General features: G+C 45.9%; 1 protein-coding gene across 1 annotated transcript in view; it reads right to left on the bottom strand.

Annotated features, from left to right (window-relative positions):
* B3GLCT (beta 3-glucosyltransferase) overlaps positions 1-27988 on the bottom strand; it is a 106748-nt gene that overhangs the window by 77612 nt on the left and 1148 nt on the right. The window contains exons 2-3 of the mRNA XM_057532715.1: positions 15104-15153; positions 9096-9135 (exon numbers count right to left, since the gene is read on the bottom strand). Coding sequence (XP_057388698.1) covers positions 9096-9135; positions 15104-15153 — 90 coding nt within the window. The remainder of the gene's footprint in view (positions 1-9095; positions 9136-15103; positions 15154-27988) is intronic.

Raw genomic sequence — 27988 nt, forward strand, 5'->3', positions numbered from 1 at the left:
GAGGCAAAAGCGGAAAGGTGTACCCAGGTCCTACAACCCTGACACAATGAACGACGATCACATTCAGCCCTACCCCCATTCCAGAAAAGAACCAGCATAGTACAGTTTGGTTCTTAAATTCCTGCTGTTCTTTATATCGGCACCAAGAAATATTTCCTGACATACATCCTAAGCCCTCCTGGACTGCATTGCATTCTGGCCGAGTCTAGATATCCGGGTTGTCTTCTCTGCTCATGCCGTTCAACCACCTGACTCTTAAGCTCTCACTGCCCGGTCAGTGGAACCAAATTAGATGATTCCGCTATTTCCCCATCCCTTTGCTGATACTTCCCTAAACCCACTTCAATTTGCCTTTAGCAAACACTGTCACAACTCAAGACAGATTGTCATTGTTTCTCCTCCAGGAATGCGTGATAAATGGGTCACGCACTAAGTGCCTGACAATAATGATGAGTGTGACGGGCGAGAAGGGAAGATAGTCAAGGATACAGCGAGGACCCACTCGGTGCTAAAGCCTACGGTAGCTGTAGAACTTCCAGGAAACAGGACCGGAGATGTCTACAGAGGGAGCCCTGTAGGAGGATTAACTCTTCTATGAAGGGGAAAGCAATCAAAGGTGGGGACACACAGTTCTTTGAGGCAGAAGCCCGGTGTGTCTCCCTTTGCTGGCAAAGCAATAAAGCTATCCTTTTCTTTTTTTCTTTTTTATAAATTATTTATTTTTGGCTGTGTTGGGTCTTCGTTTTTGTGCATAGGCTATCTCTGGTTGCAGCAAGCAGGGGCTTCTCTTCATTGCCGTGCGCAGGCTTCTCATTGTGGTGGCTTTTGTTGTGCAGCGCAGGCTCTGGGCACACAGGCTTCAGTAGTTGCGGCACACGGGCTCAGTAGTTGTGGCGCACAGGCTTAGTTGCTCCATGGCATGTGGGATCTTCCGGGGCCAGGGCTCGAACCCATGTGCCCTGCATTGGCAGGCAGATTCTTAACCACCGCGCCACCAGTCATTGGTTCAAGATGGCAGAGTAGAAGGACGTGCTCTCACTCCCTCTTGTGAGAGCACTGGAATCACAACTAACTGCTGAACAATCATCGACAGGATTACACTGGAACTCACCAAAAAAGATACCCCACATCCAAAGACAAAGGAGAAGCCACAATGAGATGGTAGGAGGGGCGCAATCACAATAAAATCAAATCCCGTAACTGCTGGGTGGGTGACTCACAAACTGGAGAACACTTACACCACAGAAGTCCACCCACTGGAGTGAAGGTTCTGAGCCCCACATCAGGCTTCCCAACCTGGGGGTCCAGAAACAGGAGGAGGAATTCCCAGAGAATCAGACTTTGAAGGCTGGCGGAATTTGATTGAAGGACTTCAACAGGACTGGGGGAAACAGAGATTCCACTCTTGGAGGGCACACACAAAGTACTGTGCACATCGGGACTCATGAGAAGGAGCAGTGATCCCATAGGAGACTGAATCAGACATACTGCTAGTGCTGGAGGGTCTCCTGCCGAGGTGTGGGGTGGCTGTGTCTCACCGTGAGGACAAGGACACTGGCAGCAGAAGTTCTGGGAGGCACTCCTTGGCGTGAGCCCTCCCAGAGTCCGCCATTAGCCCCAGCAAAGAGCCTGGGTAGGCTCCAGTGTTGGGTCGCCTCAGGCCAAACAACCAACAGGGAGGAAACCCAGCCCCACCCATCAGCAGACAAGTGGATAAAGTTTTACTGAGCTGTGCCCACCAGAGCAACAGTCAGCTCTACCCACCACCAGTCCCTCCCATCAGAAAACTTGCACAAGCCTCTTAGATAGCCTCATCCACCAGAGGACAGACAGCAGAAGCAAGAAGAGCTACAATCCTGCAGCCTGTGGAACAAAAACCACATTCACAGAAAGATAGACAAGATGAAAAGGCAGAGGGCTATGTACCAGATGAAGGAACAAGATAAAACCCCAGAAAAACAACTAAATGAAGTGGAGATAGGCAACCTTCCAGAAAAAGAATTCAGAATAATAATAGTGAAGATGATCCAGGACCTCACGAAAAGAATGGAGGCGAAGATAGAGAAGATGCAAGAAATGTTTAACAAAGACCTAAAAGAATTAAAGAATGAACAAACAGAGATGAACAATACAATAACTGAAATGAAAAATACACTAGAAGGAATCAACAGCAGAATAATTGAGGAAGAAGAACAGATAAGTGACCTGGAAGACCGAATGGAGGAATTCACTGCTGCGGCACAGAATAAAGAAAAAAGAATGAAAAGAAATGAAGACAGCCTAAGAGACCTCTGGGACAACATTAAATGCAACAACATTCGCATTATAGGGGTCCCAGAAGGAGAAGAGAGAGAGAAAGGACCCGAGAAAATATTTGAAGAGATTATAGTAGAAAACTTCCCTACCATGGGAAAGGAAATAGCCACCCAAGTCCAGGAAGTGAAGAGAGTCCCAGGCAGGATAACCCCAAGGAGAAACACGCCGAGACACATAGTAATCAAATTGGCAAAAATTAAAAACAAAGAAAAATTACTGAAAGCAGCAAGGGAAAAACGACAAATAACATACAAGGGAACTCCCGTAAGGTTAACAGCTGATTTCTCAGCAGAAACTCTACAAGCCAGAAGGGAGTGGCATGATATACTTAAGGAGGCCAGAAGGGAGTGGCATGATACACTTAAGGTGATGAAAGGGAAGAACCCACAACCAAGATTATTCTACCCAACTCTACCCAGCAAGGATCTCATTCAGATTCGATGGAGAAATCAAAAGCTTTACAGAGGAGCAAAAGCTAAGAGAATTCAGCACCACCAAACCAGCTCTACAACAAATGCTAAAGGAACTTCTTTAAGTGGGAAACACAAGAGAAGAAAAGAACCTACAAAAACAAACCCAAAACAATTAAGAAAATGGTCATAGGAACATACATATCAATAATTACCTTAAATGTGAATGGATTAAATGCTCCAACCAAAAGACGCAGGCTCACTGAATGGATATAAAAACAAGATCCGGGCTTCCCTGGTGGCGCAGTGGTTGAGAATCTGCCTGCCAATGCAGGGGACGTGGGTTCAAGCCCTGGTCTGGGAAGATCCCACATGCCGCGGAGCAACTCGGCCCGTGAGCCACAATTACTGAGCCTGCGCGTCTGGAGCCTGTGCTCAGCAACGAGAGGCCGCGATAGTGAGAGGCCCGCGCACCGCGATGAAGAGTGGCCCCCGCACCGCTATGAAGAGTGGCCCCCACTTGCCACAACTAGAGAAAGCCCTCGCACAGAAACGAAGACCCAACACAGCCATACATACATACATACATACATACATACATAAATAAAAAGAATGTAAGCAGACAAGAATAGCATTAAAAAATAATAATAATTTAAAACAAAACAAAACAAGATCCATCTCTATGCTGTCTACAAGAGACCCACTTCAGACCTAGGGACACATACAGACTGAAAGTGAGGGGATGGAAAAAGATATTCCATGCAAATGGAAATCAAAAGAAAGCTGGAGTAGCAATTCTCATAGCAGATAAAATAGACTTTTAAATAAAGAATGTTACAAGAGACAAGGAAGGACACTACATAATGATCAAGGGATCAATCCAAGAAGAAGATATAACAATTATAAATATATATGCACCCAACATAGGAGCACCTCAATACATAAGGCAACTGCTAACAGCTATAAAAGAGGAAATCGACAGTAACACAATTATAGTGGGGGACTTTAACACCTCACTTACACCAATGGACAGATCATCCAAACAGAAAATTAATAAGGAAACACAAGCTTTAAATGACACAACAGACCAGATAGATTTAATTGATAATTTATAGGACATTCCATCCAAAAACAGCAGATTACACTTTCTTCTCAGGGCACACGGAACATTCTCTAGGATAGATCATATCTTGGGTCACAAATCAAGCCTCAGTAAATTTAAGAAAATTGAAATCATATCAAGCATCTTTTCTGACCACAACGCTATGAGATCAGAAATTAATTACAGGGAAAAAAATGTAAAAAAGACAAACACAAGGGGGCTAAACAATACTAAATAACCAAGAGATCACTAAATAACTAAATAACCAAGAGATCACTGAAGAAATCAAAGAGGAAGTCAAAACATACGTAGAGACAAATGACAATGAAAACACGACGATCCGAACCCTACGGGATGCAGCAAAAGCAGTTCTAAGAGGGAGGGAAGTTTATAGCAATACAATCCTACCTCAAGAAACAAGAAAAATCTCAAATAAACAATCTAACCTTACACCTAGAGGAACTAGAGAAAGAAGAACAAACAAAACCCAAAGTTAGTAGAAGGAAAGAAATCATAAAGATCAGAGCAGAAATAAACAGAAACAAAGAAAACAATAGCAAAGATCAATAAAACTAAAAGCTGGTTCTTTGAGAAGATAAACAAAATTGATAAACCATTAACCAGACTCATCAAGAAAAAGAGGGAGAGGACACAAATCAATAAAATTAGAAATGAAAAAGGAGAAGTTACAACAGACACTGCAGAAATACAAAGCATCCTAAGAGACTACTACAAGCAACTCTATGCCAATAAAATGGACAACCTGAAAGAAATGGACAAATTCTTAGAAAGGTATGCCTTCCAAGACTGAACCAGGAAGAAATAGAAAATATGAACAGACCAATCACAAGTAATGAAATTGAAACTGTGATTAAAAATCTTCCAACAAACAAAAGCCTAGGACCAGATGGCTTCACAGGTGAATTCCATCAAACATTTAGAGACGAGCTAGGAGCTTCTCAAACTCTTCCAAAAAATTGCAGAGGAAGGAACACTCCCAAACTCATTCTATGAGGCCACCATCACCCTGATACCAAAACCAGACAAAGATACTACAAAAAAAGAAAATCACAGACCACTATCAGTGATGAATATAGATACAAAAATCCTCAACAAAATACTAGCAAACCAAATCCAACAACACATTAAAAGGATCATACACCATGATCAAGTGGGATTTATCCCAGGGATGCAAGGATTCTTCAATATATGCAAATCAATCAATGTGATACCCCATATTAACAAATTGGAGAAGAAAAACCATATGATCATCTCAATAGATGCAGAAAAATCTTTTGACAAAATTCAACACACATTTATGATAAAAACTCTCCAGAAAGTGCGCATAGAGGGAACCTACCTCAACATAATAAAGGCCATATATGACAAACCCACAGCAAACATCATTCTCAATGGTGAAAAACTGAAAGCATTTCCTCTAAGATCACGAACAAGACAAGGATGTCCACTCTCATCACTATTATTCAACATAGTTCTGGAAGTCCTAGCCACGGCAATCAGAGGAGAAAAAGAAAAAAGGAATACAAATTGGAAAAGAAGAAGTAAAACTGTCACTGTTTGCAGATGACATGATACTATACATAGAGAATCCTAAAACTGCCACCAGAAAACTGCTAGAGCTAATTAATGAATATGGTAAAGTTGCAGGATACAAAATTAATGCACAGAAATCTCTTGCATTCCTATACACTAATGATGAAAAATCTGAAAGAGAAATTATGGAAACACTCCCATTTACCATTGCAACAAAAAGAATAAAATACCTAGGAATAAACCTACCTAGGGAGACAAAAGACCTGTACTCAGAAAACTATAAGACACTGATGAAAGAAATTAAAGATGATACAAACAGACGGAGAGATACACCATGTTCTTGGATTGGAAGAATCAATATTGTGAAAATGAGTATACTACCCAAAGCAATCTACAGGTTCAATGCAATCCCTATCAAATTACCACTGGCATTTTTTACAGAACTAGAAAAAAAAATCTTAAAATTTGTATGGAGACACAAAAGACCCCGAATAGCCAAAGCAGTCTTGAGGGAAAAAAAAGGAGCTGCAGGAATCAGGTTCCTGGACTTCAGACTATACTACAAAGCTACAGTAATCAAGACAATATGGTACTGGCACAAAAACAGAAATATAGATCAATGGCACAGGATAGAAAGCCCAGAGATAAACCCACGCACCTATGGTCAACTAATCTATGACAAAGGAGGCAAGGATATACGATGGAGAAAAGACAGTCTCTTCAATAAGTGGTGCTGGGAAAACTGGACAGCTACATATAAAAGAATGAACTTAGAACACTCCCTAACACCATACACAAAAATAAACTCCAAATGGATTAGAGACCTAAATATAAGACCGGATACTATAAAACTCTTAGAGGAAAACATAGGAAGACACTCTTTGACATACATCACAGCAAGATCTTTTTTGATCCACCTCCTAGAGTAATAGAAATAAAAACAAAAATAAACAAATGGGACCTAATGAAACTTAAAAGTTTTTGCAAAGCAAAGGAAACTACAAACAAGACAAAAAGACAACCCTCAGAATGGAAGAAAATATTTGCAAACGAATGAACGGACAAAGGATTAATCTCCAAAATATATAAACAGCTCATGCGGCTCAGTATTAAATAAACTAATAACCCAATCCAAAAATGGGCAGAAGACTTAAATAGACATTTCTCCAAAGAAGACATACAGATGGCCAAGAAGCACATGAAAAGCTGCTGAACATCACTAATTATTAGAGAAATGCAGATCAAAACTACAATGAGGTATCACCTCACACCAGTTAGAATGGCCATCATCAGAAAATCTACAAACAACAAATGCTGGAGAGGGTGTGGAGAAAAGGGAACCCTCTTGCACTGTTGTTGGGAATGTAAATTGTTACAGCCACTATGGAGAACGGTATGGAGGTTCCTTAGAAAACTAAAAATAGAAGTACCATATAACCCAGCAATCCCACTACTGGGCATATACCCAGAGAAAACCATAATTCAAAAAGACACATGCACCCCAATGTTCACTGCAGCACTATTTACAATAGCCAGGTCATGGAAGCAACCTAAATGCCCATCGACACACGAATGGATAAAGAAGTTGTGGTACATATATACAATGGAATATTACTCAGCCATAAAAAGGAACAAAATTGAGTCATTCGTTGAGACGTGGATGGATCTAGAGACTGTCATCCAGAGTGAAGTAAGTCAGAAAGAGAAAAACAAATATTGTATATTAACGCATATATGTGGAACGTAGAAAAATGGTAGAGATGAACCAGTTTGCGGGGCAGAAATTGAGACACAGATGTAGAGAAGAAACGTATGGACACCAAGGGGGGAAAGCAGCAGGGGTGTGGGGGTTGGGATGAATTGGTAGATTGGGATTGACATATATACACTAAAATGTATAAAATGGATAACTAATAAGAACCTGCTGTACAAAAAAATAAATAAAATACAATTCAAAAATTCAAAAAAAGAAAAAGCAATCAAAGGTTCTCTAATTCTCCCGTTTCTGAGTATATACCACGCACCAACCACTCCACTAAGTACTAATCTCTCCCGGTCAAAAATTATCTCATGCTGGTGTTTTTCTGATGAGAAATCAATGTGATGGTCTTCTGACAAAAGCTGCATAACAAGTGCCTGGGACTTCAGGCTGGGGGATGGACACACACACACACACACACACACACACACATGAAGAGCCACTCGAGTGATGTCATACTTGGTGAGAACAATGGTCACCAGTGAATGTATTGATTAGGCAATGAGTCAAAAGAGGAAAAAAGACTGCCCCACGCTTGGAGTCGGTCGCCCAGCCCTGAGCACTGTGAGACCAGGATCCAGGCACTGAATCTGCCAGGATGGCTGCTTCAGTAGCCCCATCGCCACCCCGGTCCTGTAGACTGACGTTAAGACTGGAGCAAATAAGCTCCCTGAGTCATTTTTCAGATGAACTGATACCAAGTTCAGTATCACTGGATCTGCCATTTGCAGCTTGGAGACTGTAGATTCACTTGCTCGGGCAGCTCCCCAGGTACGCTCAAGACCACATTCCAGACCAGGGCCCTTGTTCATTTAAGAACCACTTACTACGAAGAGGCCCACCAGCTCCCACAAAATAAACACACGGCCAAATGCCCAAACGCACAAGGGTTGGCCGCAGAGGTGAAATCCCTGAGGATTTTAAGTCCCCTCCCGTGAGGAGTGGCTCGGCCACACGGGGTGTTGTAATGCAGCGAAGGCACAGCAATGATCCCCCGTGGCTCCTTAAACACGGCTGCCCGCAGATCCGAAGACCCCGGCCCACCCCGTGTGGTCCCCGCACACCGGGCCCAGCACGGGCCATCCCACCCGGCCACCCGGAGGGGGGCCTCTCCTGCCTTCTAGACGCCTCAGAACCCAGGCCCAGGCAAGGAGGGCCTAGGAAGGAAAGCGTCCCTTTCCCCCCTCCAAAGGCCCACCTCCCAGGTCTCCACGGCCCACCCTGGGATGACTGACAATGATCAAGTTCACACCCTCTGGGAAGAGACCCAACGCACAGAGGCGCGGCCCTGCCCTGCCGTCAACACCCTGGGGCCCGCTGCCCACGGAATCCGAATCGGAACTCATGGTCACACCCCTGAAGATGCTCACAGTACGTGGGGGGAGACAGATGTGTGTAAAAGGGAGTGCGGACACGGGTGCTGATGGGCTGTGAGGCGGGTACGGTGTGTCTGCGAGGCAGCCAGGAGCAGCCTCGCCCCACGGTTCAACAGAAGACGCGGCTGCCAAGCTGACCCGAAGGGGACGGGCGTGCTGCCTGCAGGTCAGCAGTGGCGACCCGGCTCCAAGCGGAGGGCACGTGAGCGAAGGCCACGGCTGACCCTTCATCCCGCGAAGTGTGCGACCCGAAGAACAGCCTCTGTCTCGTTCGCCTCTGCACCCTCACAGTGGCCCCCCTGGCATGGGAATCTGTCCTTACTGGCAAGTCAGTAAACTGTGGCCGAGGGAATTAAATCCAACGTATTAGCTGTTACTTCCAATATGTCAATCTGAAAAGTGTTCTCCCTGTGTCTTCATGAGGGTAAACACCAGGCTGAGCCAAAGACGGACTATTTGGACAACAATATTTATCCCATAAATAAAATCAGAAAGGAAAATTCACTTCACTGAAATATAATTTACAAGAAATACAGCTGGATACATACTCTTAAGTTAAAAAAGAAATCATTACTCACCTATGTCATTTTTCTCTGATATACCACTTTTCTCCAAATTCTGTATTTTAAATAAAAGAGAAAAAGATAAATCGCGTCACATAACAAAACTAGCAATACACCAAATAAATATGTATGGTACATATTAACATTTGGGGGTAGACATTGAAAATGAGAGCTTGGAAATGCTTCCCTAAAGAAAGAGACCAAAATTAAGGGGGGGGGGGGAAGCAGCAACAATGTATCAATACTTCTGCATCACAGCAGAAGATTCCTATGGGGCCGTTCCTCTCTTATGTGATCCTGAGCAAGTCACTGAATTGAGGTGAGGCTCACTCTTCCAGAGTAAGATGGTTCATGATGCTCTTGGGAGGGTTAATTTTAAAAACCTGTAAATGCTAAGCGTTACAAACATATCAGAGATAGTACCGATTCTAGTTGTGTGTTCCTCGGGTAAATGAGCTCTACTAATTATCATATTTAACATTCTGGGGGCTCAGATGTACTGCCCTCAAGAATGACACCACCAGGACTTCCCTGGTGGTCCAGTGGTTAAGAATCCTCCTTCCAATGCAGGGGACGTGGGTTCGATCCCTGGTCGGGGAACTAAGATCCCACATGCCGTGGGGCAACTAAGCCTGCACACCTCAACTACTGAGCCCGTGCGCCACAACTAGAGAACCCCAGGCGCCGCAACGAAGATTCAGCGCAGCCAGAAAATAAATAAATATTGTGCTTGTGTGGTATATCTTAAAAAAAAAAGAAAAAGGAATGACACCACCGTCTTCCCTCCTACCTGAGAAGCAGCCCTGAGGGCCTGAGTAGGACCGTGGAGGGGGTCAGCCTCGGGCTCATGAGATCTCATGAGCACAGAAGGGACGTCTCAGAGCTGCAGACGCAGAAATCTGGACGTGGGCACGTGAGCACAGAAGTACCTGATCCTGATCATGGGTAAATCAGGGGAGGAGCTCTTCAAAGGCTTCTCTGACAAAGCACAGAGTGCCGGCAGCTAAATCTGCCACTTTCATTGTCTTCTCTGGCAGAAGGAATTTTCTCTCTAACTGCTCCTTTCCATTTGCAACTGCCACATGCTATAATTATGACAAATGGACGGCGGCAAATACCCCTCCATTTTCTTCACAGACTGCAACAAGAGAGGCAGTTGTGAGCCTTTATCAACAAAACTGGAGCAGCTTAAAAGCCAAGACGCTGCCACAGAGACGTGTCCTCTCAGGATGCAGGAGGGACCGTGACAGCCGATGGAGGAGACGGAGAGGGACACAGGGGAGCGGCCACCTCTGGTAGCATTTTCTGAAATTATCTTTGTCTCAAGAACAGAAATACCACCGAGTCGAGAAGAACCTCAGAGTTACGGACTGATTCGCTGTACCTCGGGATCAAGTGACACTTTACCTAATCCTGATAAAGCTCTCTTTTCAGAAGAGCCACTAAAGAAGACTGGAAAGCTCAAGCCACTTCCCTACACGCGCTGAAGCAGAGCCAGGCTATCGAACTAGGTTAGCGCGTGTGGACTCACTGCCCCTCTGGCCAGGACCATGGCCTGCGCTCGGGGAGGGAACCCTCGGCTTCCCCTTGGGCCAGGCTGCCTTCTCCTTGCCAGGCCACGGCTTTGGCTGCCAGATGAGGATAACGGAAAATTGGAGATTTTAGATTTAAAAATAGCACTGGAATGGCTGAAGAAAATGTGATCCCTACATACAACGGCCTTAGAAAGGAAGGGAATTCTGACACCTGCTACGATATGGATGAACCTCGAGGACGTTATGCTAAGTGAAATAGGACGGTTATAAAAAGACAGAGACCGTATGACTCCACTTACTAGGACCACTGAATTCACAGAGATGGAAAGCAGGGTGGTGGGGGGCTGGGGGAGGGGGATGGAGAACTGTGGCTTACTGGGTGCAGAGGTTCAGTTTTGCAGGATGAAAAGAGTTCTGGAGACTGCTTGTGCAACAGTATGAATATACTTAACGCTACTGAACTGTACACTTAAAAATGATTAAAATGGTAAATTTTATGTTATGTGTATTTTACCACAATTTTTAAAAAATAGCACGGGAGATGATCCAATCCAACACTCCCCCTTTGCAAGTAAGGGAGGCTCAGAAAGATACAGGATTTGCCCAACGTCCAACAGCCATTCCAGCCACAGAGCCAGGATTAAAATCCAGGTCTCTGTCTCCTTTCCAGCGTTCCTTCCTTACACCCACTGATAACGCATGCCCGGTCTTCCTCCAGAGGCACTCTTTAGAAAATATGTGTCATTAGATGGAAATATATTTTGAGAGTACACTAAGAGTAATACCTACAACAAAAGTCACCTGTATCCAGAAGTAGAACACAAAAAATATCCTGAACTCAGTGATTCCAGACTAAACAAGATGGAACAGGAATTGGACTTTCTACCAGATGCCTTGGTAAAACCAAAGAAAATCAACCAAAATTCCACAGCTTTCTATTTGTTATTAAGCACTGCAGCTCCGACTGCCTGACACAATAGCTAGGACATAATTAGCCATTTCAAATGGCTCAATTTGTAAACTGTAAAAATAAAATATCCAAGAAATACTTGAATTAGGTGAACTGAAACGGAACCAGAATGGTCTTCAGTAATTTCCCCTTTGAGAAAGAAAATTAGACTAAATGAACGAATTGACAGAACGTTTAAAGTTCTGTCTCCAGCTTCCCTCGTGAAAAGGCTTAGTTCTTCCTAAGAAGAAACACATGGTTTGTTTTATTATCTCTGCTGCCGCATGTTTCTGACACTGACATCAATATCCATCAAAATGTGCTCACTGTCAAAGTTTTCTAAGTCAACGGAATTGCTACTCAGACAGGAACGACATTTGCTACCAGGGCATCTACCCCACAGACAGCTCCTACCCTAGCCAGGAAAAGACAAATCCAAGTCACCCTTCCGTGCAGGTTTTATTTTTAAGGCACAATAGATTCCAACACTTGCAATCCATATATGCGATGCTTAGTTTATAAATCCTTCTTTAAAAGAAGATAAAACAACCTCAAAGAATTTGTTTATGAAATCTTTTAAGAAGAAAGAGACGTAAACTGGCATCTTCTACACGGTTGCAAACAATCACCACCCCCTAGATCTCGAATAAAATGAATGAATCATTCATTTGATGAATGAAATGAATCATTTCATGAATGAATCATTCATTTGCTTCAGATGTGGTCATCATTACACTCAGTTGTAAGCTGGGCCCGTGCTCTAATTCTGCCTCTACCATGCACTAGTTCAGGGCTCGGTTTCAGTGAAATAGGAATCCCAATTACAAGACCTACTTGCCAGGGTTGTTGTGAGGGTTTCGTTAGATGACGTAATGTCTGCCCAAAGCAAATGCTCAGTAATTATTAACTCCTACCCTTTTTATCATCCTCATCTTCTGCTTCATATGAAGTCAACGACCGCCATAAAAGAAATTTAACTGATAAAAGCAGTAAGGTCTGTGGTTCCTCTGTTACTTTGATCTGTGTGCGTACCTCTTAAAAGGCTGCATAAGACATTCCTTGCTGTTACAGCAGGTCAGCATGTAAACAGGGAATGGCACTGCTCTAGGTGGTAGACACACACCCACTTCATCTTCAAAACCGCTTTTTGAGGGCAGTCCTGTTACCCCGTCTTACAGACGAGGAGGATGGACACAGTGAGGTCTGGTGAGTCCCGCAGGGGTTCAGGGTTGTAGAAGGGCCGTGAACCACAGCAGTTTGGCTCCAGAGCCCGGCTCTAAGCCTACGTCCCACAGGGTCCAGGATCACAAGCCAGCACAGAATGTAAGGCCGGGCAAAACTGCAGCTGGGAGACAGTTTGGTGGCTTGCCTGAGGTAGCAGCCTGAGCCCGAACCTGGGAGGGCAGGCTCCGCGGAAAGCTGGGGTGGGTGAGAATCTGACAGAGCCAGGGGCCAGGAGCCCAGGAGGGGAGCCTGGGCCAGAGGTCAAGCCCCGGGCAGGATGACAGGGCACCCGCAGCCTCGGGATTCTGGTAGGAAGCCGCCAGCTGCCAACCAGCGAATCTGAGCGGTCTGGGGAAGGACCCCAGCCCTGAGCAGGGCTGGCCTAGTTCTAGGGAACCAGAGCTCTCGACCAAAGCGAGCAGTGCGGTGAGCAGGACGGAAGGCGGCCTTCTGGGCAGCGGTGTCAGATCCCGATTGGTTCTGCTAAGAGTGATAGACTAATGATAATCCCGGATTAACGCGGTTATTGGTAAGAGCCTTAACTCCTATCTCAGGTTCATCGACAGATGACCTTGGACAAATTGATTCTCCTCCATCTCCCAGCCTTGGGTATGGGCTACAGTAGACATATTTTTTTAATTTTTTAAAAATTTTTTATTTATTATTTATTTATTATTTTTATTTTTGGCTGTGTTGGGTCTTCGTTTCTGTGCGAGGGCTTTCTCCAGTTGCGGCGAGTGGGGGCCACTCTTCATCGCGGTGCGCGGGCCTCTCACTATCGCGGCCTCTCTTGTTGCGGAGCACAGGCTCCAGACGCGCAGGCTCAGTAGTTGTGGCACACGGGCCCAGTTGCTCCGTGGCATGTGGGATCCTCCCAGACCAGGGCTCGAACCCGTGTCCCCTGCATTGGCAGGCAGATTCTCAACCACTGCGCCACAAGGGAAGCCCCTACAGTAGACATTTTATCACTGCCGCTCCTCATGGGATTAATGGCTTTTCGGCTCTGCAGCCTAAGCACAGATGGGGTTAACGGCCTTTTGTCAAGGGCTTTAATACTTTTGCATGAAAGATGACACTAAGATATAGGACTCACCTTATCTCTATCTCTATTTATATATGCATTTAAGGCCAAATATATATATATATTTCCTCTTTTGAAAAGATTAGCAAAAACCTCCATTTGAAAGAATGGGCTATAATTTCTAAATTTATTACACAAAATTTTAATTCCCTATTAATAACGCTTAAATTCATTATAAACGAGCCTCATTATTGCCAAACACACACGTGACAATGTAATACAAAATTGCAGTGTGAAAAATTCAAGGAGTTTGAAAATTTGGATTCTGACTTCACCTTTTAATAGCCATGTGACCTTGATCAAATCACTTAACTTCTCCAAGGGTAAATTTTCTCTGCTCTCCATGGGAATGCCTGCTTTGCTTAGCAATAACATGATCACTGAGAAAATCAAATTAAATGAAATGTCTGAAAATGCTTTATTAATCACAAAGAATCTTAAAACTGTAAGGAATTATTATTCGCATTTAGGGATCCCATGGTATAGTTAGAACAATCATACTCTGTTGGTAAAAGAAACATTCTATTTAAAATGCTTTTATACTAAATTGTGAGGTAAAAAAATAGTCAACTGAGCCTTAATTAATGTGACAAAAACAACTCATATTTTTAAAACATTCTCTTTCTCATATGCTAAACTGATCTAACGCAACCCCAAGTGGTAAAATTTAGACGCAGTTCTTGAATGCGACCAATGATGGAAAAGGAGCAGCTCTGAGATTTGGAAAAGTGCTACCCCCTCTCCATGGGTTCCCCACGTCTTGGTTTCGGGTTCTGACTGTGCAAGGAGCCTGGCAGTCACCTTTGGGGTCTCTTGACCAGTCCCCAGGATGCCCTCTCAGACAGTGCCACCTTCAAGGTGAGGGACACTCAGGCTCTTGTGACCCTGACACAGCATAATCCTTTCACAGGCTGGGAAAATTAAGGCCAAGGTTAAGACGCAGTAAGACTGGAGAAAACTACAGTATCCAAGCAAGACTTCTAAAATGTCTAGCTTCATAACCAAGCAACTTTTTTCTTAAAATGAAATTTAAAACCAAGTGGATCTGCCTTAACTATAAAGGATTTTTTTTTTTTCAAGCAAGCCTATCTGTAAGTTGCTGCTGTGGGTTCAAAAATCTATGTTAACCAACATTTCATTAATTCATTGAAAGATGAAATCATTACAGCTCCTATTAAAGAAAATACAGACAAATCTCAGATAGGAGGAATAGATTTGACTTTACAATTAGTACCTTAGACTGTTTGACTTCCTTCTTCACATCTTTAGAAACCAAAGCAAAAGCTGGAAAAAAAGAGAAACATTTTTACATTAAAATCAGCAATAAGGATTCATTCTCATATTCAACAGTTTTACTTGAAATGGGGAAAAAAATCATACTTTAACATGATCAATTTTGCTCATTTTTAAAAGCACCTGCAACTGCTACAAACTAGTACCGCAGGCTGCCTCTCTCCAGACTTAAGATTATCCATTGGTGTGAAGGCAACATGCTTAGGTTACCAGCTAAGGAAATGCTACATCGAAGGAGTTACGATCTTAGTATACCATTCGTGTCTGTAGCTATAAACCACAAGATAGATGCATACGGAATACAACTTCTTAGAAACCTGGATTCTGGTACCTTCTGAAGCAAAGGGGAATTGCTGAGAATCGAGCAGGAAGAAGTACACATTTCTACTGTCACACCCCTGCCAGAGCCTGGCGGGCCGCAGAGCTAAATCTGGGGCAAGCTTTCCTCCTCGGCGGTTTCGGGTCAGCAGCGCGCTGCACGCAGGGGAGAGTTACCAGAACCCTGCTGAAGCCACGGGGCCAGGGGAGCGAGAGGAATTAGAATCATTCCCCATTTAGAATGATTTAATGTTGTGAGTCGGAGCGCATAAACAGACAAAGATATCCCTAGAGACACATCCAGGCTCCACATTAAAAATAATAATAATAGTAACCTGACAGTAACATGTGGAAAATAGAAAGCAAAATGATAAACCAAACAGTCAGGAAGGTTAACCAGACAAAGAATAATGCCTTAATTTTACAGTGCACTTCTCCTGAAAAGCTAAGAGGAAAGCATTTCGTAGAGTTTGCTTTCTCCAATTAGCATTCCCAGGAGAAAAACGAGCCATGCCATGGAGCAAGAAGGTACTGAAGGGCTGACCAGGCAATTCCAAGGAGCAGTAATGCAGTACCAGGACCATGGGGGTTGGGGGGTGGTCCCTGGGCAGCAGGAGGTCCCACTCAGAAGCAGGAGACAACGCCACCCATCCCGAACCTCTGACCCCTCCCACCCTATCTATCCCCAAACATCCGCTACCTCAAATTCTCTCTCAACCAACATTTGCTCAAAGGAAATAACCTAACACATATTCACGCTAAGAAGCAAACGACTAACGTGGTTGAATCATTCCCACTTCCAGGATGACATTTCAGAAGGCAGGGTGAAATCTAAATGAACCTCTCGGGGGGAACTGAGATGCCAACAGGTGTTGTATGTGGTTCCCGTGAGTAAAGCCCACCACTGCCCCCGCCCTTCCCTCTGCTTTATTCTCCTCCAGAGCACTTACCGCCACTGACGTAATATATACTTATTTGTTTACTGCTTGTCTTATATATTAGTTTAATGTAAGCTCCATGAAGGCAGGAATATGGGGTTTTTTTCTTTAGGAATGTGGTTTTATGTACTGTTTGCCCCCAAATCTAGAACACAGCCAGCACACAGAAGGTCAATAAATATTTATCCACATGAGTGACTGAACGAATGAATGCAAGTCTTCCCAATCCGTCACTTAAGGGCTGTCTCCTCCTTACAATGAACACTGCCAACCCAGCAGAACAAAGGAGCTTAGTGCCCCCATTTAATTTATGTTCACTAGGGTATGATCTGCTTTCTCACTTTTTACGCACACACGCACACACACACGCCAAGGCAAATGCAGAGCCCAAATCATTCATTAAGTTCTAAGAAGAGAGGAGAGATTTAACCTCAAACACCATTTAAATTCTGCTTCTGGGTATTTAATATTTTGGTTTTGTTTATCTCTAAACTAGCATGCACATTTAAAACCCTCAAGAAGATCTCAAAAATAGAATTATTCATAAACATCATACAGGGAGGTTGCAACACATCAACACCACCCAGCATCACAGAATTCCAGAAAACAGAACACCGTAGCAACTTGCGGGATATAAAAACTGAGGTCAATCTAATGCAGGACCTGAGACTCAAAAATCCATCTTCCCCAAACCCATCAATGCCTTATTCCAAACATGGACAGTCAAAGCTCTCTGGGTAAGAATTTCCTCTTTTTTTTTTTTTTAATTTATTTTTATTTTTATTTTATCTGTGGCTGCATCAGCTTTTTTTTAATTTTATTTTTTATTTTTTTTTATTTTTGGCTGTGTCGGGTCTTCGTTTCTGTGCGAGGGCTTTCTCCAGTTGCGGCGAGCGGGGGCCACTCTTCATCGCGGTGCGCGGGCCTCTCACTGTCGCGGCCTCTCTTGTTGCGGAGCACAGGCTCCAGACGCGCAAGCTCAGTAGTTGTGGCTCACGGGCCTAGTTGCTCCGCGGCATGTGGGATCTTCCCAGACCAGGGCTCAAACCCGTGTCCCCTGCATTGGCAGGCAGACTCTCAATCACTGAGCCACCAGGGAAGCCCCCAGAATTTCCTCTTTTATCAAGAAAAATAACCTTCCCAATTTAACAAGTTCAGTGACCCCTCAGCTAATAACCAGGGTTAGTCTTACCTCACTTTTTTGCCAGGCCAGGTAGCTATGTGATGAAGAAGAATATGCCAACACAAAAGCCCCTGCCCTTCAGAACACAGACTCTGTACTGAAGAAAAACTGTCTAGTTGGTGTTGGTTCTAAATACTACTAACACATCACCTTTCATAAATAAGCAACTAATATTAGTTGACAGTGTTACAGTTTAAAGTAGGAATTACAGAGAGGAAACATGTTCCCCGTAAGTCAAGTGAATTCCACAAATCCCCCCTGTCTCTATGGAATAAAGACACCATAATTTTATTCAGACAAGGCTGCACTGAGGGAAGGGTAAACTAGATTTTAGTTCTCCCCAAAAATACATCAGCCTAATGGTAAAATATCCTTCTAAAAAAAAGGAAACAAAACATATTTCTCCCTATCACTCTGCTGTGAAACTAAGAACTCCTTTTTCCCACGATAGAAATAAATTATACAATATTTAAAGCGATAACATAAGAAATGCCGTTACTTTCAGGCATAAGAGCAAATCATAATATGGCAAGATAATACCCATTAGATGAATATTACAAAAAAATACTAGCTGGTTTTATCTTTGCATTTCCATAATCTAAATAAAACAAAAGAAATCATCAAGGAACCAAATGCAGTTTGAAGGCACAGAATATGCTACACCATTAACAAATCCAAATTTAAAATAATGAATCATTTACAGAATTCCTACCAACAAAATGCCAGCTTTTGCAGTTCGTGGAAATGAAGGAGAAATGGTGCTGACAGAGGAGGAAAGTGAGAAAAATTAGCAAGTGAGGTAAGAAACGACCTGTCACCTTCAACAACCCTAACAAGAGCACAGAGTAGGTATCTCACACAGCGGGGGGGGGGGGGGGGGGCGGGGGGGCGGGGGGGGAGGGGTGGCCCCCTGAGGGTCAGTGTTTGCTGTCTGGCTTCATAATTTCCAGGTTCAGTGGGGAAAAAAAAATATTCTTGAAAGCTTGGCCTTAATGCGCAGTTGGAGAAATATTCCAAAGTAAATCATGCTCTTCTATGCCAAACTGCTGTTTAAAAGTAATTTTCCCTTTTCTATTTTCAACATGAATTCCTGTGAGTTGCTACAGGGAACTATATTTAAAGTGCAAATCAGGGCAGGCAACAGAAATAAGACCTTTCTCACGATAACTTTAAATGATTCAAGCCAGCTAATGTGCATTAGCACACCTATCCCGAGAGATAAATCAAATTGTACAGCTAACCTGGGCCTAAGATTTATAGGCCAGCCTAGCCCTCGAGTGCGAGAAAACGGGAGAGGAATTAATTGCAGTGATTTAAGCAACACTAACCTACTGTCTTCTGTTCCTGGGAGGGAGGGAGGGAGGCAGCAGGACCAGCCCAGGCAGGAAGGCGACTGCGCCTCCTAATGCCTAACTGTTTCGTTCCTGTGCCGGACTTACCCTCCCAAGCTCGCCCGGTAACATTTATCAGAGAAACCAAATTAAACACCAAAAACCGAAAGCAGTAAGACGTTCAATGACCCCCTCAGAGGAGAGCTGCTGGGATGAAGTGAGACAAGGCGGAAAGTGTCCAGCGAGGGCTCAGCATAGACTAAAGGCTCAGGAGGTGCTGGTGGTAGCCCTGCTGGAAGAGGAAACAAACGATCGACCGCCGTGGGGCCGGGTGGTCGTGGGTCCTCTACAGAAGCCGGGAGGGAGGGATCTCAGCCGGGCCGGACAGGTCAGAGCTCGCTGCACCTCTGGGAGCCCGCGGCTGGAGCCCCCTGGCTCGGGGCTCCCCCTGGTCCGTTCTTCGCTGTGACCTACTTCACTGAACAGGTTTCAGCGGCACAGCCTTGCCCCAGCGGCTCGGGCTCCCCAGGGCTTCCAGGTTTAATCGCAGCTCCTCTGAAGGGGCCTGAAGCTCCAGGATGCAAGACCTGCAGCCAATTTACTTTGTTCCAACTACCCTGCTTTGAAGATAATCCCTGGCAGCAGAGGGAACAGAAACAAACGCGCTTGGTCCAGGAACTGGGGCAGGACCTGCTTTCCTCATCCTCCTCTGACAAATCCACTGTCTCCAGGGTTGTGGACATGTCAGGGGGAGAAGGGGGCACCCAACCACAGGATGGAGGGCCCATCACTACGCAGGGCTGAGGACAGAAGGCAGAGCCAGCCGCTGGCGGCTGAGGATCCAGTGGTGGAGCCCATGGAACGGGCCCAGAACAGGGCCTGGCACACGCTGAGGGCTCTGGGCGTGAGCAGCTACCATCACTATCATTATTAATCTATGCTATTGTTTGTTCAACAGAAAATCAAAGAGTGGCTGCATGTATTACGGGCCACGCGTCATGCCAGGAGCCGGGTGAAGATGAATAAGCAGCTCCCCAAGGAGCTGATGGTCTCACGTGACAGACAAGTCCCTCCACCAGCGACCAAGTGCAGATGGGCACCCTCTGATGGCAGCTGTTCTAGTGGCACCGCCAAGGGAGCCCCTGAAGAGGGAGGGCAAAGCACCAAGCAGGGCAGCAAGCTCAACGCGGGGCTTGAGCAAGTAAACTCCAGACAGCAGAGACTTCAAGTACAGAGGAGGAGGCCTGGAAACAGGCTTCTGCACACAAAGCACGTTAAACAGCCCAGTGTGCCCAGACCATGGACAGCCGGGGGGAGGGGAGCGACCCGGGCGTGGACATCCCGGGGGGAGAGTGTGACCGGGGCCAGAGGTGAGGCTGGGGAATGACAGGGCCACACGGGAAAGGGGTTAGTGCTAGGGAGTCTGGTTTTGTTCTGAGTGCCATTAAAAGCTTTGGGAGGCTTTTAAGGAGGGGAGTGCCACGTGGAAATGTGTGCCCTAGACAAGCTTCCAGAGGCAGCGTGTGGGGTGGGCTGTGGAGGGACAAAGAAAGACACACGCGCATGCCAGCTGGGAGGGTAACGGGGCCAGGCAATGGGAGGTCAGGGGCTGACTTAAGATGAGGCGGCGCCTGGGCAGAGCGGCGTGGGGAGCGAGAGTGGAGCTGGAGACACTGAAGAGGCAGAGTCTCCAGGCCTTGAGACGGACCCTGCAGGTGGATGAGGGCAGGGAAGGAGCGGGCAGACAGACGAGTGCAGGTGACTCCGGGTTTCAGACCCGAGGGGCGGGTAGACTGGGGTGCCCGTCACACGCTAGAGTATAATCAGCCGTGAGCGGATTGTGGGAAAACTCAGCCTGGTTCCCAGTCTCCCGAGGTGCTGCCGGGCATTCAAGCGGACACACCCCACGGCAGCCTGGGCCCCGGTGAGCCGCTCGGCACAGAGGCGCTCAGTGTGTCCACGCGCGAGGGAACTGAGGGCGCAAGGCTGGACAGAGAAGACGGGGGCAGGGGAGCCCCGATATCTCAGGGACAGAACTGCAAAGGAGACAAAAAGGCACGGCCTGGCAGAGAGGAGGAGGCAGGCGTGTAAGGCGCCTGCAAGGTGTCCTTTGGAGGAGCCCTCTCCTGAGAGCTCCACAGAACGCGGGAAGACGCCGCATCGCGGGACCCCGTGACCACGCAGACGAGCGCAGCCCCCGGGTCACACGCGGAGCCTAACTCACACACCACGTGCCATCCAACCCGCTGCTGAGCAGCTCAGCAACGAGGCCTCTGGGGGCATCCGCCTCCCTCCCTGTACAGCGGGAACTTAAACCAGGGAGGACTGAGGCAGTGCTAGTACACGTCCAGGGCCGGGCCTGGCCTGCGGGAAGAGCTGGAGCTGAGCCGTTTGCTCAGGTGCCGGGTACCAACAGCGAACTCTCAGGGAAAGAGATCTGCCGCCCTGGGGACAACGCCAGCGCAATTCTGCCAGCACAGCAGGTGGAGAGCTGGACGGCATTTCATGTTGGGAACCCCTCTGCGGTGTTCCACGGGTTCACTTACAAAGGATGCAGCCAGTTGGGAGAAGCAACGAGAGGCGCTGCCCCTTGTGGCAGGGAGCACACAGACCTGACGTTCCTCCTCGCCCGAGCGCACGGCTGCCCACACTTGCTCTCGCACCATCTGAAACACGTCCCCTGCTTCCTCACAGAGTCAGTGGGAAAGGAGTTTGGAACACAGATTTTCCCTCACTTGGAAACGACGTTTGCCAGGACCAATATATTCTACGTGCCAGAGGGTAAGCATACACGCAGGAAGGACACTAAATGGGAGGAAAAAGAAGAAACAGGAAATAACCATGTATTTTAGGAAGGAAAAGATCTTTGGCTTCTTTGATTCGTATCTCATTTAAACAGATGATACGAAAACCCATATGCCACTCAGGATCTGAACACAAGAAAATTCTAACTCAAACAGAGCTTGGGGAGAGAGTCATAAGCACGTTCCATAGGCTGAGTCATGGGTGAGGGGCCGAAGAATCCTGACCACACAGCCCACTCCAGAACACACAGAAGGGCTCCGGGAGAGCAAACATACAAACACGAGGAAACGGGCGCTCCGTACAATTCCTTTACACTGCTACAGTCTACTCAGCAGTCAACTGTCAGGCTCATTTATGCCTGGCTTTTGGTATCTTAATTTTATAACATAAAAAGTCGGTCCCAAAAAGCACCCCTGTTGGTGCCACTGAATCCGTGGCATCCACAGCCTGAGGTGTTCTAGCGCCTCTGGGAACTCACCTGTCTATTACCCAGAAATCTCTGCTCCAACAACGTACTGCTCCTGTTTTTGAGACTCATGCCCCACGCACTACAGCCCCTCCAGTAGCGTCTATAAATATGCCAAACGATGCCGGAACCAGAGGAAGACTTCTTAGGTCGAGCTCTGGGGTTTCTAGTTCCCTTTCCAAAGAGACAGAACACCGACTGCCGAATATCAGGCCTCAGTTCCACACTTTGCTCTCTCCAGAACAGCTCCTTACTTCATCTCAAAGACAAAGCAACCAGCAATCACCTTTACATTCTACAGACGTGCAGGAAAATCACCCAGTAACAGTCCCAGTTTACACCTGGGCCAGGGGGGCCTGAGAAGGGCTCTGCACCTGCCAGCACACACAACTCACCTGGCCCCTTATTAAAGATGCAGATCCATGGGGCCTCATTTTGGCTCTCTTGAATCAGAAAATTCTCAGGCTGGGACCCAGAAATCTGCATTTTAACAAAGGGGACCTTAACCAAGGGGACTCTTTAAGACCCTGAGGTGTTTCCGTATGTGCTGACGTCTGACACGCCCTGGGATGGTCAGGGAGACTGGCACTCAAGGGAACGGAACGAGGCTTTTCCCCAAACAGGCTCTGGCCATTTATCTTCCTTTACCTCCTTCATTCCATAAATGAAAAATAAGCTCCTGCATATCCACCCTCGAGGATCTGGAGAAGATAAATTCAGCGTGATGTGCAAAGAGCCTTAAGCTTCTTATGGGAAGCAATGACGTAAACCAAAACATATCACCTTTTCAGATCATAAAATATTCCTTTATGAGTGGAAGCAAGTCATATCCCTCGGAGAGACCAGCATTGCTATACTTGAGATGCATTCAAATCTTATTTGATGGTACTTTAACTCATTTGTTTTGTCTAAACCTACAGCTTTACATCGTATCAGCTTTACAGATAGACTGTTTGCTTCCCCAACTTCTTCCAAATCTTCAGTACACATACATTTTGAGTAAACGTTTAAATAAATTTATGTTGTCAATCAAGGCTCTCTTCTTTAAAAAAGAAAAAAAAAAAAACAACAACTCAAATTTCCCCCAAATCTCTCCTGAGCTGACCTCTCCTCTGAGTTCCAGACCGGCAGATCTAACTGCCCACCAGACATGGTACCTAAGCATCTCACGTGCACCCCCAAACTCAACTTGACCAAATGGAACTCATCATCCTCACCTCCCCTTAAAATTAAAAGTAAATTTTAGAAAACCATCTGGGTACTTAATGCCACAGAACTGTACACTTAAAAATGGTTCAAATGATTCATTTTATGTTGTATATATTTAACTACAATAAAAAATTTTTTCTTTTGATTAAATCTGGTCCCTCTCCATCAGTGCCTGTATCAGTAAACGGAGGCGCTCTTCACCTACAGCTCAGAGCAAGAACCTATGACATCCTTGACCCTCCTCTCAGCCCACGGGACCAGTCAACCACCGCACCTCAGATTCTTAATCAGCTCTCACGTGTCCTCCTCACTGGCCCCTCACGTCCACACGGGCCCCTCCCATCCCTGTTCTAAAGAGCGTGAGCTTCTTAAAATGGAAGTCAAATCACTGTCACTCTCCTAAGACAACCCTGCAATACCCCCCTACCACTCTAAGGACAAAGTCCAGAATTCCTCCCCCAGCCTTCACAGCCCTGCGTAAGCGGCCCTGACTGACCGTCCAGCCCCTCCCCTCTCCAGCCCTGTCCTTTACTCCACCAGCTTCCTCCAGCACAGCTCTGCCCCTGCGGGCGTGCTTTCCTCCTTCCTCCCTCCCTCCCTCCAGGTACCTGATCTCTGCTTCCCCTTTGGGTCTGAGCTCTGATGCCCTTCCTTGAGAAACTCCAGCGTTCCCTGGTGGCCTAGTGGTTAGGAGTCCGGGCTTTCAATGTTGGGCCCTCTGGGTTCCATCCCTGGTCCGGGATCTCCGTTCCCAAAAGCCGCACGATGTGGCAAAAAAAAAAAAGGAAAAAAAAACTCCAAGGTTTCTCAGCCCGGCACTATTGACGCTTTGACCGGATAATCGACTCTTTTGGGGTGGGAGCTGTCCCGTGGTGCACTGCAGACCACCCAGCAGCACTCCTGCCAAACCAGCCCCTGTGACAGCCATCTACAAGCGCTCCCTGGGGGGCAAGATGGCCCCCTGCTGGGAACCACTGCTCCAGACTCCAGGTAAAAAGCCACAACTGTCCCTGCAACACTTAGCACAGAGCCCTGGACGCCGTCACCATAGCACCGGGCAGGCTGCAATCCTGCTCCTGGTGCAGTTCGTGTTCAATGTCCCCTTCAAGACTGCAAGCTCCACAAGGGTAGGGACAGACTAGATCGGTCTCCTTCCTGCCCTGTCAACCCCAGGGCTTGACACATAGTAGACAGTACTCGACCCTTCCGGAATAGATGAAGAAACTGTGAGTACAGCTCTTCCTTTTAATACTATTTAAGTTGTTAACACGTTCTCGTAGTTCAAATCAGCACCTACACTGAATCTGTTTTCTTTGGAAGGAGCTTAGTGATCAGACGGTTGAAATGTGACATTAAGAGAGACTCTCAATCACTAAGAGGTCTGATAAACCCCTGACACCCACCATCATTTTTCCTTTATATTTGGAAAGATGGAATTAGCACTCCTGTATATTGTTCTTCAGCAAGAATCTGCTCAACACCAAGATGGACTACCTGTAATGCTACAAGGAAGCAAAACGTGTAACATTTGCAAATTAGGCTTGCTGTATAATGTTTCTAATGAAAGCAAAACACCTGGCCCTTAATGGTCCAAATGAGATCAGTAATTACCACTTGCTCAAGTACTGGGCCCACAGTGTTTTCCTCAGAGGTAGTTAACAAGAGGGTCTGGACATCTCCTCCCCTCCCCCACCCCCATGAGAAACAGCTGCTCTTCCTCCCTCCCCTTCCACCACCCGCCCCCCCACCCCCAGCCTGACTACTGGCCACAGGCCAACTCCCTTGGGTCAAGTCCATGAGCAAGGGGGCCATGCCAGCTTGGGGGTCCTGGACCACCTGGACAACAGAGAATCCATCCAGACGGTTAAAATCTGTGCCAGTAACATCTGAGTACTGCTGAGGAAATAAACGGAAGGCTTAAAAATCCAAAATAAAAAAAACACAAACCAACCTGGAGCCAGGTGTGACTCTTAGGGTCCTAAAATGTCTGACTTACGGCAATGAAAAGAATCTGAGCAAGACCTGGCTCAGAATGAAAAATCACCCCTAATTTTGGCAGGCGCTAAGAAATATAATCCCGACTCAGAGTAGACACAGGGATACGAAAGACAAACGTTAACATCTATTATTTTACCACTGGTTCAAATAGGCTTCTTCACAGATGTTATCAATTCGAATTAGGTTTGGCTGCATGTAATAAACGCCCCTCCCCCCACACCAACAACTGAGGCTTAAACAAGGCAGATTTTTTTCTTTCATGCAATACAAGTATGGAAATAGGCAATGCTGGCCTGGCAGAGCACTCCACATCCACCTTGCACCCAGGTGGTACCATCCTTTCTGCTCTACCGTCCTTACTACTGGCTTCTGTCTTCAAGGTTACCTCGTGGTCACAAGATGGCCACTGTAGCTCCAGCCATTAGAGTCACATAATAGGCCATGGGAAGGAGGAGGAAACAATGGTAGAGGACCTGCATCTCAGCTGGGTCAGCCACCTTTAATAAGCTTTACCAAGAGACGCACCCAAAGAGCTCTACAGATAGCTCACTGGCTACCGCTGTTTGCAAGGGCCACTGAAAAATGTTGTCCACTAGACACACTGCCACCACCACTACCACTCCTACACCCTTCCCCTTACCCCTGTATTATTAGTCTGCTAGGGCTGCCATAATAGAAACCATAGACTGTGGGGCTTAAACAACAGAAATTCATTTCTCACAGTTCTAGAGGCTAGAAGTCCAAGATCAAGGTGCCAGCAGGGTTGGTTTCCGCTGAGACTTCTCTCCTTGGCTTTTAGATGGATGTCTTCTCACTGTGTCCTCATACAGCCTTTTCTCTCTGAGCCTGTCTGGCATCTCTTCCTCTTCTTATAAGGACGCCAGTCCTATTGGATTAGGGCCCTACCCTTATGGCCTCTTTTAACCTTAATTACCTCCTTAAAGGCACCTCTCCAAATACAGTCGTACTGGGGATCAAGGCTTCAACATAGGCATTTGAAAGACACAACTCAGTCCATAACAGTGCTGATTATCTAAGAGGTTTTTCATCCAGGAAAAGAAGGAACTAGGGGTTTTGGAGTAGCAGATAGCAGATTCTGCTACAACAGAATCACTTAAAACTGCAAGAGATGGCAAAGTTCTAGTATTTTATCTAGTCTATGCCTCCTGTTTTATATGAGAAAACTGAGACTCAAGGCAACGAGAAGCCACACAGTGGCTGACCTAGAGGCATGAATAAATCTGAGTCTAATACTAGCTTTGGACTTCAGAACTGAAGTTGCAGTGGATTTTGTCTGTATAACCATATGGGTTTAAAATAAATGTTCTATATTGACTTTTCTCTAAAAGCTCAAATGAATATACTACAATTTGTAGGAAAACTAAACTATATACAGTCAGCCCCCACCCCGCCCTTATAAGGGAATATTTAAGGTATCTTTACTCTGTCTGGATTGTTCACATGCTTTGGAACTCCCATCATGTTCTCTATTTCAGCAAGAGTCCAAGAACCCCGATTTCAAGATATACAAAGACTGGGTACCACAGCTTTTTATTTCTTGGTGCCCCTCCACTACATCAAAGCAGAGCTCAATAAAAGGAACTCAAGATTTACTTCAGACCTGGGAGAATACAGCTTCCTCTCTGTACCAACCCATGAAAGCTAGTTCACAAAGCCAAATGTCTCCTGGGGAACTCTTAATAGGTTTTATGTTTTACTTATCGTGCTTATCTGACAACTTCACAAGGCTAATAGACATCTCTAAAAATATGTGGACATTTTAGTTCATTCTTTACATCCTTTAATGTATTACCAAGTGTGGACAGTGCAGATACTCCTTTACACCAAGTGTAGACAGTGCAGATATTCCCTTACGTGCAGTGAAAAATAGATACACATAGCAACACAAGTGTGCACTTCAGCCTGTATAGTGAATATATTATATACATGTATTATATCCCCAGTACATCTTAAAAGTGCAAGGCTATAAATAGAATGCCAATTTCAGTTACCACCCACCCCATTTGGTGAGTTGCAAAACGTCTAGGCAGCAGGCCAACTGATGCAGCCAGGAGTCCCCTAGCCCCGGTCCCACCCCTCCAGCCTCCCCTTCTCCCAGGGCTGCCCGCCCCCCCGCCCAAGCAATGCACTCTTCCTTCCACTAAAGCAGATCCCCGCCAAGTTCAGTTGCTCCCCACCGTCAGTTACAGCCTTCTCCGCCCAAGGTGCCCAAACATTTTTAATTACATTGTTACTTACTTAATCACGCATCTGAACAATTACCAATTAATCTCACTCGATTTTCCCCCACTTACTGAGCTCCTATAGACATGCCAGGGGTACACGGATTAAGGTCCTTATTCGGAGAATTTAAGTCCAAATCAAAACGGCTGTCCGGTGGGCTACCAAAACAGCAGTGTACGATGACGCTATGTCTTTTCCTAAATTGCACCAGTCTGCCATTTCTAAAAATCTGAAATTACTGCCTCTTAACAGGCTGGAAACACAAAAGTCTGGGGTAGAAGACAACAACCCTGAGAACACTGAAAAGGAATAATTTTTCCTCCAAGCTTGAACA

The sequence above is a fragment of the Balaenoptera acutorostrata genome, chromosome 18 (assembly GCF_949987535.1).
Source record: "Balaenoptera acutorostrata chromosome 18, mBalAcu1.1, whole genome shotgun sequence".
Classification (NCBI taxonomy): domain Eukaryota; kingdom Metazoa; phylum Chordata; class Mammalia; order Artiodactyla; family Balaenopteridae; genus Balaenoptera; species Balaenoptera acutorostrata.